Genomic DNA, 16,508 nt, shown 5'->3' with positions numbered 1-16,508 from the left:
CATACACACACAGACGGAAGTTAATGGCCAAATTGTGACAGAAGGAAGTAAAAGTTGACGCCGCCATACTGGTTTTCAATTCTAATAGCTCCTCAGTACATAAAACTGAGGAGCTAAAATGATCTGCAGGCTGTTTTTAATTGTGCAGATTTTAAACACATAATAATGATCATTACAAAAGTTTTGTTCAATTTGTGAAAATAATTTGTTGATCTAGTGTGTTCTACATTGCATTACAGCAAACTATGTTCAAATAACAACTTACAGTCTCATTTTCATCATCTGGTGCTTTATACCTGCTCAGAGATACTTTGCAGTCAGATCAAAATTATCAATCCATTGCTGTTAATCAGGTCAACATATTTAGCTGTTAAATGAAATGAGGTTAACATGTTTTACCTGTTCACCCCCAATTCCCTGTAAACAGGTCCACTATCACCAATGATAACAATAGGTTTGGGCTAAACCATGGTGGTGAAAGGGTTAAGTGTTGCAGTAAAAGAGGTCGGTGGTCTACACAGATGTTCTACACATAACCTTACGAAGTATATGTGTTGTGAATATGAGGTATGTACAGAGACCTGACAGATGGAGAGATCTAGAAACAGATATGGTATAAATTATGCAAAGCAATGGCTTTATGGAGAAGAATTCACACAGGCGGGGCAGTTCATAGGTCTGTTGCAGCTCTCACTTTATTTGGATGACAAAACTACACCATCAGAATTAAAATTTACTCAATAAATGCGCCACATGATATGTCAACGTATGTATGGCCGTAATTAACACTTCCTCTCTTCTCTGTTCAACTCACAGAATATTCCTCTTTTTGTATATTTGCAAAAAAACATTTTACATTCCTACCATAATATTTTGTAAGTTTATCACAATGATGGATGGAGTTGAGCTGTCCTTGTAATGGGATAACGATTGGATTAATGATGGAAACCACTTTAGAGTGACTTCCTGGTACAATGCATAGTTGTATGCATAGAGAATTCAAATTTCTAGAAATTAAAAAGCCTGTGCTTTTTCAGTTGACTCATAAGTTTTATGGGTTACTGCTGCTGGTTAGAAATAAAAATTTTGTCACTCTGAAAATGCTATGCAATTTAGAATTTCTCATAAATGTTGGTGCACGTATATGGCCTGAATAAAATTTATTTGATATGTACAGAGGGGAACATTGGTCTGTTTGTGTATCTTGTTCTATGGTATGCTTGGTTGGTATTTTTTAGCAAAGGGAAAAAATCTTGGCTTACATGACTGTACAGGAAGTTGCAAAAAGAGTCACTGAACATCATGTAACGCAATATGTTGAACACTGTCAGGTTGGATAAGGCCTTTACGCTGTCTGCACAACAAAAGAGTGTACACGCTGTCTTTACAGACAACAGTCTACACGTACTGTGTCTATCACTAGTCACTATGAAGTGATGAAATTATGCGCTGACCTTAAACATTTGCTTGTTATATCCCTTCACAGCGTTGAAGAGTATTTGAAAATGCACATGACTACTATTAAAGCTTCCCTTCAGTTTTTTCATGTAAACCTGGTAGCTTGTATTTGCCTACATACAGGATTTGGCATAAATAATGACAAAACTCACAGGACTACCTCAGACAACAAAACCACAACCACATGTAAATTTGGAACATACATTGATATGATCAAATGCAGCTGCATCAAAAATCTAGGCTCAGAAAGCAGTGTTCTGTATCCTGTAGGTATGGCCTTACTTGCTGTGTTCACTGCAACACCATGTCATTGAACAGTTACAGCAATGACCATCTACCATTGCTGTATACAAACTGCACAACTCCGTACATGAGCCTCTGAATACAAGTTTTGCAGCTGGCCATAGACAACCTATGATGCTAACCATGGACCTTCGTGAGAAGGCTCTACATGTACATGTATATGCTACATAAAACAAAACAATGTCTATCATGTAGGTTAGGCTCACCATACATTCTGATCTACATTTGCTACGTCGACAACACTCTAGGATTTTCACTGAGTTAATTTGTTTGTATAGAGTAGAATTAACACACTAACTGGTTGTATTTGCCGAACTGGGAAAACTTGTAAATTCACAGCTAAAGGATATAATTGTGGTGAAACTGATATAAATGCAATAAATACACTCTATGGTACATCTTTGGGAAAGAATCATATTGTTCATAGGCAGCATTCAAGCAATGATATGATAACAAACTGCAGTAATTCCAGCTCTCACTGAGCCCCTGTGTTTTGTCTATGGTGGGTATGACATCATCAATTTCTGGCTGTAAAACTTCAATGTTGCCTGTCTGCGCCCTAGAGGCCTCTGTCCAGGGACTTGTAAATGATCAGTCCCTCTGCTGAAAACATACATGCTGCCAGTCTGTTTGAAAGACAGGTAGTGTAGGGATGCAAATCACACTGAATGTGGACTAAAGAAGAGCAAAGAATCTCTGTGTAAAATTATTTTTCAGGCCATATAGTGCACAGTATGTTCATAGCCATGGAACATCGTTTTCAGGTTAAGATTCTGCATGAACTGAAAAGAAATACCTAATCACAGACATTACTTAATTTGCATACGACACTTGGAAAGTAAATATGTCCACTTATCACAGAACTATACAATGTGAGAGTTACATGAAGTAGGCTGCCAACTTAAAATGTTTTACACTTGAAACTAATCTGACTAAAACTACGCCCACATAATACTTGAAAAGCAACTGAACTACACACTTGTAAACAAAGTTCGTTGCCATGAATTTCAGTTGCTCTAAATTTTTCCATCAAAGCTCCCGTATAGTAGTTTAATACAACGTTTAGGAGTTAAAATATATTTATTTATAATGTACAACATAAAATTTCTCTGATTCTGTTTTCCTGTGGTGCAGTTACATGTACTTCTTACCTAACATGGGAAAACAAATTTTTAAATTATTACTATTTGGGAACAATTTCTCTTGTGAGCTAATGACAACTTAAAACACTAGTTACGATATCTTTACGGAAGTCATGGAGTCTTCAAATCAGTTCACCTGCCCGGCTATCAGGTACTGCTTGAAGTACATCGGTCTATGAAACTTTCGGGGAAAATGACCAGATGTACAACGCTGGTAAACATAAAATTGAAGAGTTAAAAGTCTTTGTACATGCTGTAAATGCCCAAGTACAAGACACAAAAAAGACCCATGTTGGCTGTGCACATCAAACCATTGTATTGACACTTCGAATAATTAGATGTTGTCCTGTACATACGAAGGGATCTCTGACTTGCTGCTATTTGATAATGGTCTTTACAGCGATGATTGCAATGCAATCTGTAGAGGTCCCTCAGTATCACCAAATCAGGATGAGATTCCATGGCCAGTGTCATGACGATCCAATGTGATCCATACTTTTCCAGCTGCCCAGAGCATTTCCACAGCAGTAGTGCTTACTATTTAGTGGTTTCAGCATGTCACAGCACAGTAAGTTTGGAACATCCTAGTGTGATAATCAATGGGTTCACAAAAGATCAATCCTTGTACTGGCAGAATCTTACTCACTTTAGCTATATCACACATGAAGAATGTAAGTTTGCCAGAATTTTCTAATTTTCAGTTTCTTCACTGTGTGGTACTGTTCAACTCTTTCTAAAAACTGCAGTCCGTGTTTCATCAAGTAGTTGGCAGAAAACTACAAAGACATATCCACCCTGTGTTTTCATGTATTGGAATATTTGAGTCTATAACAATTGTTCACCATGAGCTTCTTTGATGTTTAATCTGATTATGTCCAATAAAAACATCATTTGTTTTACTTTGTACTATTCCATCATCAAAATATTTCATAGTCTCCTCCAGGTTTATTCGGTGTCAGATCGCCACCGCTTAGAAAAGCCTCAAGTTCATCCATTTCTTTCTTTTCTTCATCATCCTCTGCAGTCTTTTTTGGTTTCTTTTTCTTCTTCTTTTCCTTGCTGTCGTCTCCTTTACTTGATTCCCTGTCCTTGTCTTTGTCTTTGTGTTTCTTGTGTTTGTGCTTTTTGTGAGATCTTTCTCCGTCCTGCAACAAAAACACAAACAGACACTTAATTAGTATTTTACAGTCTTCTGTTGATTAGTTCCCTTGGTTTTGTAAACTAGAACATGGACTTTTCCAGGGCTGTAAAATTCAAGGACTTTCCAGTAGCATACAGACCCTGGGGTTTATACAGGGCTGAATAATGATTGGCCAGGACCAGCAGCCAACACGCTTTACACTGCAAGAAGCCATCAAATGGACAGTTGAGTAGTTGGAATTCAGTCCTTTCTTTGTAAGCTGGGCATTGATGTCACACCAATAGTTCTTTTACTGGTTCCATGATGCAGTGCGCGCCAGGGTATACAAAGCATACGTTACACATAGAACTTTTTAGCCGTAGGGTACACGCAGGGTACGTTACTCATAGAACTCTATGGCAGATTACACCCTGACCTATATTTTCGTCGCTGATGGTTAGATTATACACGGGGCATTATTTGGTATTGCAAATTTGTGTCATTCTTCTTTAACAATCTGTTGTACAAAACAAATCAGCATATTTTCGCTGTTTTGAGCTTATATACGATGTTTGATAAAGTCACTGCAATGCATTGTGGGATAACCGGGAAAAGGTCCATTGGGCAAACAAAGGGATGAGCACTGACCTTCTCTTTGGTCCTGTCTCTGTCTTTATGTTTCTTTTTCTTAGCTGAGCTACCACTACTTCTTCTGTCATCTTCACTGCTTCCTTCTTTTGTAGATGCTACTGATGACGTGGCTGTGAAGGAAAAATTGTGAAAAATAATTTTGGAATGTGTCCATCTTTGAGCTTGTGTAAACCCCTCTTTTGCAAGAAATTCATGTTTCTTCATATAATTATAATAATTAAATGTTGATACAGTAGTATAGATCTATTTCTGATGAAATAACAACCAGTAGAAGTACTGTCCCATCGACAATATACACTGAAACACTACTGGACCAACCATCAATACAGAACGGATGGAATTATCATTTGCACAGTATAAGAATTTGGTTGGAAATTTTGGTTGTGATGAAGTGCTTAGTGAAGCAGATGAACACAGTATTTCAATGTTTTGTGTTTCCTTTATAAATAGGATTTTAAATTGATCTCTTAATATGATTTGTAATTGATCTCCTAAGGGAGTGGAGTAGTTTGATTTAAAACCTTTCCAAAAAATACTGCATCATGAAGTACACTAGAGTGAAATCAGTCACCTGACACCTGGTCTGCATGGGTATACAGATACATTTGGAAGAATGGATTGCCTTTTTAGTTGGAGAGATTGACGTACACAAGCAATGAATATTTGAACTTACTTGGTGTTGTTGATGCAGTTGATGTTTTCTTCAGTCCTGACTGTGATTCTAGGAAATCTAAATCACTGCTATCAAAAAACACCGGTGGTGATGTAACAACTGAGTCTTCAGATTTCTTCTTGTTTTCCTTGAATTGGGAAAAATTATTCCATATCAGTGTATAATTTAAACATAGGGCCAAAGTCCCTGAAGCTACTATAGACATGGATACAAAATTAAGTATTTCCTAACTGTATGAAATTATCTCACTAAGGTCATCCTAGGGACATGTAAACCAATATTAAAGCTGTCTGACCAGCGGTTTTGAAAAAACAAGCGACTCAACAGTTGACAGAGCTCTGCTGTGTTATGTAGAGAATAACCTTTTGTGACACATGTATTGATGAAGAAGGTGGATATCTTTGATAGCTCATTTCAGGATGGCCTGACCAAAAATGGAAAAAAATTCCGTAAAAATACAGATTTGCATATTTCATCAGACTATATTAGTCTATAATAGCAAATAAACGAGAGTTAATTACATTCTTAAAGTAAACAAGACTTGCTTAAATCAAGATTTACGTCATAAAAAAACAGCATATCTGTCAGGTTATAAAGAATCTTGAGCTGATCATCTTTTAATATCAGTACTTTCATCCTATTAACCAAGCACATTTTAACTTTCAAATTAACATTGTAAGTAAGTTCTGTTGAATAAGTTGAGACTGTACGTACTCAGAGAAAGCACACTGAAGAGACAAATGTTTGAAACTTAAGAAGTTCAAGGTCATCAAAAGCATTATAAGGAATCATGTTACACTTTCATTGCACTGTTTACACAGATTGCATAATTGCTATAAATAGCACATGAGGAATCTTACAGCAGAGCTTTACCATAAAAACCCTATCATTTTGACCACTCTTATAATTGACCACTCTATTTTTTTCCTCAAAAAGTAATCTTATTTTATCCTTACCAAGTCAACCATAAATGGAAATTAGAACTTTCTCTATCTCTATTTATTTGACCACCCTATCATGACAAACTATTGTGAGCAAATTCTTTAAGATAACATAAATGGTGGTTCAGAATATATCAAAGTTGGGATTCAGGAAAGTTGCCTTTACATGTTTTAATCCTCAATTCACTATGAACTGTCAAAAACAGTTGAACTTTCTGATAATTCCACACTAAATTTATTTTGGCTTTGATGATTTCCTAATTAATTCAATTATTTAAAATCATATTAATTATTTTTTTCTGGGTGAATTGATAGGGTTTATACAGTACAAGAATTACATACAATGTAAGTCAAACTTTGACCAAAAATGACAAATTCATCACAATTTGAACAAATCTAAGTTGGGTTATCCCTAGGGACCTGTATACCAAATAACAAAGCTGTCTGACCAGCGGTTATGAAGAAGAAGATTTTTTACCAAAAACACCTTTTTTGGCATTAATTTGCCTATTTCCAACAATATCAAAAAATTAAAAAAAAAAGTTTCTCAAAATCATATTTTCATCTACACAACAAATATCAAATCAGTAAGTACTGCGGTTCTCAAGATATTTGAGTGGACGGACGCCTCACAAACGGACATACATACATACATACATACATACATACATACATACATGTATACAGACTGACGCCGGACGCCGGACGGATACCCATCCCAATAGCTTCTATAGACTATAGTCTATAGTAGCTAAAAACTAGAAAATATCATAATTAACAAATGTTTGAAATGTTTGAATTCCTTTTTTTCTTGAAGAAGGTGCAGAGTGATATGAGTATTTACTTTACTTTCTGCCCACTGATTTTATGATTTGCTTCAGTAGAGTTTACAACAATAACAGAATCTGATGATGTTCACAGGCAAGTAAATCAGTTACTATTGAACAGGCAAGTGATCAAAAAAGATCACTGGCCCAGCCTCAGTTTCAACTAGTCTACTCATCAACAGTTTTATTACTGGCTGAATAATGTATGAGTTCATTGCACTAGTAAAAGCAAAAACCATACTGGTCTGGTTCTGCATGTTCTCCAGAGCATATTGTACCGTATGATTTAGCCATTGAGCATCACAGAGCAAAACAGTGTTAAGTTTTTGGATTTTGCCGCTGTATAAACTTTGCTGATCAATGGGTTCTACATGCCCATGACCTTGGGCCAATCGATTTACACACCTCATATGTCATTTCTACTTGTCATGGAGAATTTAGGGTATGAATCTTGTCATTTAATTGTGTTGGAAGTGGTTTTACTCAACAGTGACAGAGGTTATTTTACGATTAGGATAGGATTCATTTGTCAATAATAACACTGCATATACTACCGGTAGTATACAATGTGGTGTTATTAGGATGGTTAGTACATTGTATTTTAGCATACTTTTAGTGTGAGAGGAAAAAAATGTACTTGTTTCAAAGAAAAAAAACAATAAATATATCAAAAGCTAAAGCACATGTCCCTTTCGTAATGAGCTGGCACTCCTTTATTGAGACAGGAGAGCTACATTTGTATGGTCCACAATTCAGCACAGTATCACACCACTGACCAACTTAAATTAATACTCTTTTGCTAAGATCAACAACCATCATCATTACCTCCTCCTTCACAGTTTCCTCATCCGACACATCATCCATCACCGTGGAGACATGGTTGCCTGGTCCATCATCCTCATCACTATCACTAAGGTTACTGCTTCCAGCTGTATGGACTCTGCTCCTGTTACCAACTTTACCGGTCACAGTCGTACTGTGTATTGCACCGTTTGTAGCCTCAAAATTCATACCCCCTGTGGGAGATGCTAGAGTCTTTTCCTCTGCTTTGGTTGACTGTGGAGTCTTTACTCCAATTTCCAATTCCTTAACAGTTTTGCTTTGGCTCACGAATGGACTATTATCCTCGTCTTCGTCGCTTGATAACTCTACGTTAAAACTAGGTGCTGCTGATGTGGTTTTCTCGGCAGCTGCCGCCGCTGCTTTCTGAGCCATGGCTTCATCTTCTGAATCCAAATCTTCAGCAAAGCTAGCCACCATTGGATTGTAACCTTGATCACTGTTGAAGGATGAAAGAACATGATGTCAAAAACACAAAATACAGGAATGTGGAAAATCATGCACCAGCAATAATGAAATGTAGACACCAGCTTGTCACCACATTTGGATTCAAGAAACATGGGCAGAAGTCAGTACAGCCAATGAATTAGACCATCTGCCTCTACTGTAACACAGTAAATTTGGAAGATCTTTGAAATTTACACAAACACAACACGAAAATCCATGACAAATTTTAGACATTCCATGAAAAAAACAACACCTATAGTAGTGGTACTACTAGTATTTTACACACATTATCACATATGTACAACATATGTTTTACATGAAAACACAGTAACAAGCACAGAAGTTGTCATCCAGCACATTGGGGTTCTGAATCACTCTAATACACAAACCTATGTAAATAGGTCAGCTCAGTAAAGTGACTGATACCTTAAAGTCTGTAACTATCCAACATTTTTTGAACATCTGTACTCTTATAGGATCTAATAGACCATCATGTATCTCACACAACAATTTGACAATATATATCCCAAATGATAAGCAATATTATCTGTTTATTTCCCTAACTTTTTTGCTTCGTAGATATCCTGTTGTTTCAGTGAAGTTAGTATGACCCATTTTGAGGCAATCTTAGGAAAAAGTTTAAAACTTCATAACATAATGTTGAAATGTACTTGTGGAAGGTGATTTTGAAATTTAAATGGCTACTACAAACAGTGATACCATTGCTTCACGGTAATGTTAAAACACATAAAAGTGACATAAATTTATTTTAAGTATCCATACTCATCGCTGTCTAAATTTTGTTGGACTGGATCTTGACTTGTTGTGCTAGGATGTCTTTGTTTAGTAGTGTCTTCTAGAAAACTACCATCCATGGCTTCCTCCGGCACAAATTCATCAACACTCTTCATCGGGCCTGCACTTGGTACTGATATTTCTAAGGCTGAATAAGCAAAAAATTCCCTGAATTATTCATTTTGAATTAACAAACACTACCATACTTGCTTTTGAGATCATGAGTCAACGTATGAAATGAGGTACTAGGACTCTGTCTGCCCACAGAGAGTATAAAGTAATTTTCATTACAGTTTAATGGTCATTGTGGGAAGATGAGGGCGCTGTTCTCAATGTACATGTACAAGGCTCTGTGGAACAAGAGTAATGAATATTGCAGTGGTGCAGAAGTGCAAAGCGTGACTGAATGTGTACTGTAACTGGTCGGGAGATACTGAAACAAAACAATGTTGTATAATGTAAATGTCGTAAGTGTTGCGGACAGAAATGAATAAACAATTGCTGACAACATCTGTGCGGTGACTTATGAAGGCAAAATGATATCAAGATAATGGTGTACGACTTGCAGAGGGAGCTGAAGAGGGAAACTGGTAATGAGATGGTAAAAACTTACACTGTCCCTGAGGAGACTGTTGCTGGGCTGAGTCGGGCAAACTACCAGTACTTGCCCCTCCACTGAAGAACCTGCTCACCCTCTGTTGTAGTGAGATACTACCAGAGTCACCTGACTGCTGTTTGTCAGGTGGCTGTGTGGATGTTGGAGTCATTGTACCCGGACTGGGAGCTGGGCTGACTTTACTGGGAGTCACTGAGTTGGGTGTTACAGAATTTGAACCTGCTGTAAAAGATGATTTGGATGGAATTTAACTGAGTATGAAAGACTAAAAAATTTGAAAATTACATTGAAGTGAAGTGTAAGTAGCTAATATTGGGAACATGTTTGATGACAATAAGATAAGCAGTATTAATTCTAGTAGTACTGGTAGAGCTCTATGGGGTGCAGGAGAGAGGAAGTAGCTTGGTTTACAATGGATGACTTGATGATCAGCGACGTAATGACAAAGAAGTGAAAGACAACTGTTTGAGGTGAGTCAAGACAGCAGAGAAGCTTCATCAACAGCCGGCATCGAAATTTCAGTCTGAGAGAAGTTTGGGCATATAGATGAAATTACAAACATCATCTGTATGAATAATCTAACAGAAGCAGGTATTCCATTGGACAGTTGTAGAAAGTAAATAAATAAATAATAAATAAATAATATCTGCATTGAATAAGCTCTGAAGAAGAAGAGCTGTAAGAGCATGAAGAAGGGGAGGACAAAATTACAATATGCATCAGTAAATAAATTATTAAACAAATAAAAATGAAGAAATCAACAAACACAACAAACAAATGTCAGCCCCAAACTGAACAAGAATACGATGCAAAACTGTAATACCCAGTAAATGGGAGGGCACAAAAAAAAAAAAAATAAATAAATAAATAATAAACAATAGATCAAAATAAATAAATATAAATGAATAATAAACAAATCAATAAATGGATGAATCAATAAATATCTAATACATGAACTAAAAATTGTTATCCAAATTGAGTCTTACCATTTAAGAAAGAGAGTTACATGTATGATGACCCATAAATGAGAGGTCATAAAATAATATTTGATTGGACAAAAGGCAATTACATAACAATTGTGTCTAGACAAACCACAATTTAGCTCCTCTGAGTCATATCTGAGATAACTAGACCAAATCTCTTTAACAGCAAATTTACTATTTGCTAATCTTCTGTGGATCACCTTGGTGGCCATGTTGGCAGGGACTTGCAAATACTGTCAGAGATAACTGTCATGAAATGAGGTACTGACAAACTTGGTATATATTCAGATTTTCAATTTGTGTGCTCATCATGCCTTTACACTAGCCATTAGTTTTACACAGACATTTCACAGTAGAGTTGACTTGCCGATGCCAATGGAATAAGACAACTTGATCACAACGAGTGTCTGCACAATTTGGCAATAATCCAACAAATTAGTGACTAGAGCCAGATTACATTACCTTGAGTTGGTGATTTGTTACCATCTTCAGATGAATCTTTACCAGCTGCTGCAGCAGCCGCCGCAGCCGCTGCTGCTGCTTTTTGTTTGGCTTGATTTCTTTGTTTAACAGCTAGAGTTTCTACATATCTGTGTGGTAAAACCAGAAACAATACATAATCATAATAAGGCATGGCTTTGATAATATCTTGAAGTTAAAAGAAATATCACCACCTTCGGACTGAAATTGATTTCATATTGAAAATAAGATTATTTTGTTTAAATGGTGCATGCAGAACGCGCTTAATTATGATCTAAAAATGCTGGTCTTTAAGGAACACACACATCCATAAACGTCTAGTTGTTAGGTGCTACCAAATGTGTATTCTGGACATAAATTCACACTTCCTGGCCCATTTAATATTACTTCCCAGACAGAAAAATGCCTTTTATCATGAAACAGTTAAGGGGCGCTGGAAAATCTATAAGTGCAAGATACCTGGCAGATTAGTATTAATTTATGCAAATTATACTAATGAGCATTGTTTCAGTATTGAAATTTTACGCTAATTATTCTTTATCAATGTTGAATATTCATCTGCCCAGATTTGTGCATTTTATGTGGAATATACAGCAAGACTCCAAAAATCTGGGTTTAAATTTGAATTATTACTCTCAAACATTACTCAAAGATGTACGTTTTTATTTTTATCTCTCAACAGGCAGTCTACATGACAAGAAGATTACCAGCATCAGCCATTTTTTCCCCTGTAGGCTCATCGTTATCCTCTCAAGATGATACTTACGAGTCATAATTTTGTTCCTCAGAGTCACCATGAATGTCTAGCTCCTCCAGTATACAGTCAATGTCCTTTCTATTGGTTTCTAACTGTCTCATTAGTGTTTCTCTCTGCAGACATGAATCAGATTGTGATGAAAATTTACAAGTTTCCTTGTACAGCCCACGCTAATGTCAGACAGGCATACATGTACAGATGAGTAAACAAAACTCTCAGAGATATATTCAGATATACAGGTAACAACCTGTACCAGTAGAAGACAGATCTTTATAAAGTTACAAGCAGAATACAACATAGACTTACTGATGAGATACTGGATCAAACAAGAAATGTAGACACATCTGGAATTTATGTATTATTATTATTATTAAATCTCAAAATTTGAAGGACAACGGGAGATGGAGGAGAATAATTCAAACGATCATTGGGCCGTGGTGTTACCAAGACTGTTTAAATACAAATACTTGAAATTTTTTTGGGAAAAAAGGGAAATATCTATTAAAATACATTTAGGTGGAATATAGAAGCAGACTTAGCATCATGTTTGTATACATGTATTGTGCCTTTATAGGTGACTCACTTGTAATATAAGGAATGGTACATTGAAGAATTGATGGAGGTATTTCAATCCAAAGCCATTCTTCATTGATGACTCAGCGTATCTCACAATGGCTGAACCTATTGGCCTGAAGGAATGAAACACGTGAGTGAACGTAGTACATAGATTTATGGCAACAAGATTTACTATGGTCATCCCTTTGAGTGTAAATGCAACTGGAACCAAATTGATCATTTCAACAGAGCATGCTAAATTCCGATTTAAATTTGAGAAAATGTGACCTCTCATGGATTTATTAGTACCGTAAATCTTGAAAACACTGGTATGATGAAACAGCAACTTCTACACAAGAGCTTTGCATTGGGATTTTATAAATTTGATGCATCGAAGAGGTATCAGTAATGACTTCTGGTAAATTGTAAAGCCACAGGACTATCAAGTCCATAAACAATAAAGTGTAAGGAATCCTCTCGTGTCTGGGTCTAACATTGACCTATGACCTGACACATGATTGTCAATGTATATCATGTGATAGGACTAAGGCACAATGTTGAAGAATGCGGCACCATTGATCCATGGGAATCTCCATTGTCTTGGTACACCAGACAAGGTGACATTTTATTGTGGTAACACATATTGCTGACTGACAGAAAATTTTCAACATATCATGTGAATCAAAGCATGATGTCAGTAAGAGGGCACAGTAGATGGAGACAGAATGTACATAAATCAAACTTCAGGACATGATAACAACCATTTCTCAGTCAAGAGACTCAAAGTCTAAAAAGGACATTTAAACTCTTCTATGATGTAGCAATGAAAACTGACCGAGACAAAATCTTGCATCAGTTAAAAATAGTCAAGAACATCAAACATTCACAAGACAATATGAAATCCGTATCTTAACACTGACCATGGAGAGTTAAAAAGCTTGTTTGTACAGCGTATGTCTGATTGGTTTACATACATGTAAAGCCATAGTGGTATCCTGGAAATGGTACCAAATGCTGTCAATATCTTTCTCCATGTAATTATTATGGATTTTTACACCTCAAGACAATTTACACAAATCATGCATAAGATGTGTCATGGCTACTAGACATCATTGGGCAAGTCCATTTCACATTATCAAATCATACAGATTGCAATGTACGGTACAGCAATAATTTCTTACGTTTGACCTACTTCCAGTGCAGACAGGGTCTGTATACAGTCAAAGTCACTCAATAAAATTCAGAGACTTTTTCAGTTAGTTTCAAGGATTTTTGAGATCTAAAATTCCATTTTCTCGGATCATTTTTACGATATATAGTTTTACATATCAGTCTACATATCACTTTACATACACAACAGTACCGGTATACATACAGCTTATAAATTTTCCAGGGTTTTCCAGAACTCAATTTCATTTTCAAGGACTTTTCAGAAACCTTTAAAATTGAAGGACTTTGCAGGAGAATATGAACCCTGGCAGAGTATAACATACAAACTGCTATAAATACTATACTATAGGGCATGATTTCTACCTACCTTTCAAAATGTTCAACAAAGTATTTGATTTCGTCCCTCTGTATCACTCTGTGTTCACCCATATCTCTGTAATTCACTAAAACTAATACTGGAATGTGATTTGGAACTTTGGGTAATTCTCTCTCCACATAATCAAATGTCCTGTGCAATAAAAATCAAATTATACATGCATTAACTTCAGAAAATATTTAGGAATAATCATCTCATTGAATGACCATTTGAACAATTTTTACAGCTCAGCTGCTGCACTGTATTAAATTTTCTTTGCTAATTTAGAGTGTTTTGGTAATTTTACCTGTTCATGTATTGATGTTCAGGTAAAATGCGCCTCAGGGACAGATATTCAAAATCCCAAACTTTAAAATTATACTTTTTGCTCTACCGCTTGCTGGGGCATATTTTGAAGACTATGGAGTATTATAAAGTAAAGTTTTCACAAAATTACTTTTGTGAAAATCAAAAACTTCTTTTTTCCATACACAGAGATGGCCACCAATTTGAACTTCAAAAGTCAGTAAATATTGGATAATATATTTGTCTAGTACAGAAATGTAAATGGTGACCCATGATTTTAATTCTGGATTTTAAAAGGGAATGGTTTAAAGTTTCCTTACAGAAAGTTTGAGCAAAAGTTGAGTCTTTCAATTTCTGTGTGCATCATACCATAAAACTGTAAGAATAGAAAAGCATTAAAATGCCAATACCATCCTTCTGAAACTACTGGGTCCACACTGAGTTACAGTACAATTCAACACCATCCTAGGGGGTATGTTTGTATTTATTTACCACAAAAGGCACCCTCAGACATGCACTGATATGCCCAGTTGTCTCAAGGGGAGCAAACTTGTGTAAGTTTTAACAAATGAAAGTGGCCGAACTTTTTGTTGAACTGATTTTGGGTAAACAATATCTGTCAGTTCAGTGGAATTAATCAGGCGACAGAAATTACACAAAAATTTGAGTAGGTGACTGAAAATTTCAGTTACACATGTATGTATAAAATACTTTTTCTTTATCATCAACTCACCACTGCTTTGTCATATCCATCATCAATATAACACCGTGTGTTCCTTTGTAAACATCTAAAAATTCAGCATCCAGGCACGGTTCTGATGAATTGTTCTTTGTTTCTGCATCATTCTCTATTTTCAGCCCGTCGTGCTTCTTCCGGCTTTTGCCTTTGTCGACGACATCCCACACTTCGACTTTGACGATATCATCGGTGTCTGTGAAACCACACGGAGAATTGGAACGTATCACTTTCATTTTCATCCTTTTCATCAATTTAGTTTCAGTACAATTGAACTGTTTCCTATGCAACTATAATGTCAAGGAAATGATGGTGAGCCACATAACTGCATTTCCATCCCCCTGAATATAAGTCCATCCACTTCACTGAAGACAATATGGATTTACTAAAATCTTGTAGTGATACAATAACTTCCGTACACACTTTGCAAATAGATTTTTGGACTCTCAGAATCTTACAATTCCTTACAGCTCCTCAGGTTGTCTTGGCTCATTTGAAAACTCTAGAACAAAATTATCTTTTGACCATGTTGTTTTTTGTTAGTATTAAAGATTTAATTTTTCTCACAGAGTTACATTTAACACACAACAAACAGTACTCATTTGAATTTAAATTACAGGTAAGTTTGTGGTAAACTTGCTTCTCTACATCAAAAATTTCAATTTATTCTTTACAGATCTTTGGGCAAAGCATGAACTACAGTCTAAAATTTTCTGTTTTGAAGTGCTTCAGCAGTAAAGAAGAACCATTACTCAGATACATGCTTTGACATTTCCAAGGATTTGGGATATTATCATGTCACAGTAAAAATACCATATTACTCTGATTGAATACACTAGGGGGACATTGCACTCACTGTCTAGACATCTCATAACCTCCTGAAAACCACTGATGGTGGAAGTTGTACATAGAAGCAACACTGCCATAAGACATTGCTTTGATAGGGCACTTTTGGGAATTTCAGTAAAATTCAGTGACACTGAGTGACCAGCTTATTATCTTCTACAATCAGACTATAGATGAAGAAAGTGACATACATGTGCTCTGCACGTAGTGTGTGAACACAGGTGGTGACTGGGGAGTGAACTTTACAAGAAGCCATGTATAAACTGATGACTGACTTACTTTTGTAATTCCACTGGATACTGGCAACCTGTATCTCCTGTGTTGCAATGTAATCCTCTATGAATTTCTGTCCCTGTAGTCTGTGAAACAAGGTCGTCTTGCCTGTGTTTCTGTCACCCTTGATAATGATTTTCACTGCAACAAAACAAGATCGCATTTAGTGTAATTCACAAATAAGGCTGACATTGCTGAACAGGTAAAAGGGTATACATGTTGTCTTTAAATATT

At 36.1% G+C, this 16,508-nt stretch overlaps 1 protein-coding gene across 2 annotated transcripts in view; it reads right to left on the bottom strand.

The window, feature by feature from the left end:
• Positions 1-677: 677 nt before the first annotated feature.
• Positions 678-16,508, bottom strand: part of LOC139114628 (rab-like protein 6) — a 30,102-nt gene continuing 14,271 nt past the window's right edge. The window contains exons 2-13 of one of the 2 annotated variants that reach the window (XM_070676459.1): positions 16,281-16,415; positions 15,153-15,351; positions 14,126-14,266; positions 12,617-12,722; positions 12,043-12,146; positions 11,259-11,386; positions 9,811-10,035; positions 9,186-9,345; positions 7,941-8,394; positions 5,348-5,474; positions 4,672-4,784; positions 678-4,048 (exon numbers count right to left, since the gene is read on the bottom strand). In XM_070676459.1, the coding sequence (XP_070532560.1) occupies positions 3,821-4,048; positions 4,672-4,784; positions 5,348-5,474; positions 7,941-8,394; positions 9,186-9,345; positions 9,811-10,035; positions 11,259-11,386; positions 12,043-12,146; positions 12,617-12,722; positions 14,126-14,266; positions 15,153-15,351; positions 16,281-16,415 (2,120 nt within the window). In that variant the 3' untranslated portion in view covers positions 678-3,820. The remainder of the gene's footprint in view (positions 4,049-4,671; positions 4,785-5,347; positions 5,475-7,940; positions 8,395-9,185; positions 9,346-9,810; positions 10,036-11,258; positions 11,387-12,042; positions 12,147-12,616; positions 12,723-14,125; positions 14,267-15,152; positions 15,352-16,280; positions 16,416-16,508) is intronic. The other variant, XM_070676460.1, reaches the window with a different exon arrangement.

The sequence above is a fragment of the Ptychodera flava genome, chromosome 16 (genome assembly GCF_041260155.1).
Source record: "Ptychodera flava strain L36383 chromosome 16, AS_Pfla_20210202, whole genome shotgun sequence".
In the NCBI taxonomy this organism is placed as follows: domain Eukaryota; kingdom Metazoa; phylum Hemichordata; class Enteropneusta; family Ptychoderidae; genus Ptychodera; species Ptychodera flava.
Note: the sequence above shows the minus strand (reverse complement) of the source record. Positions and strands in the feature narration are given on the sequence as shown.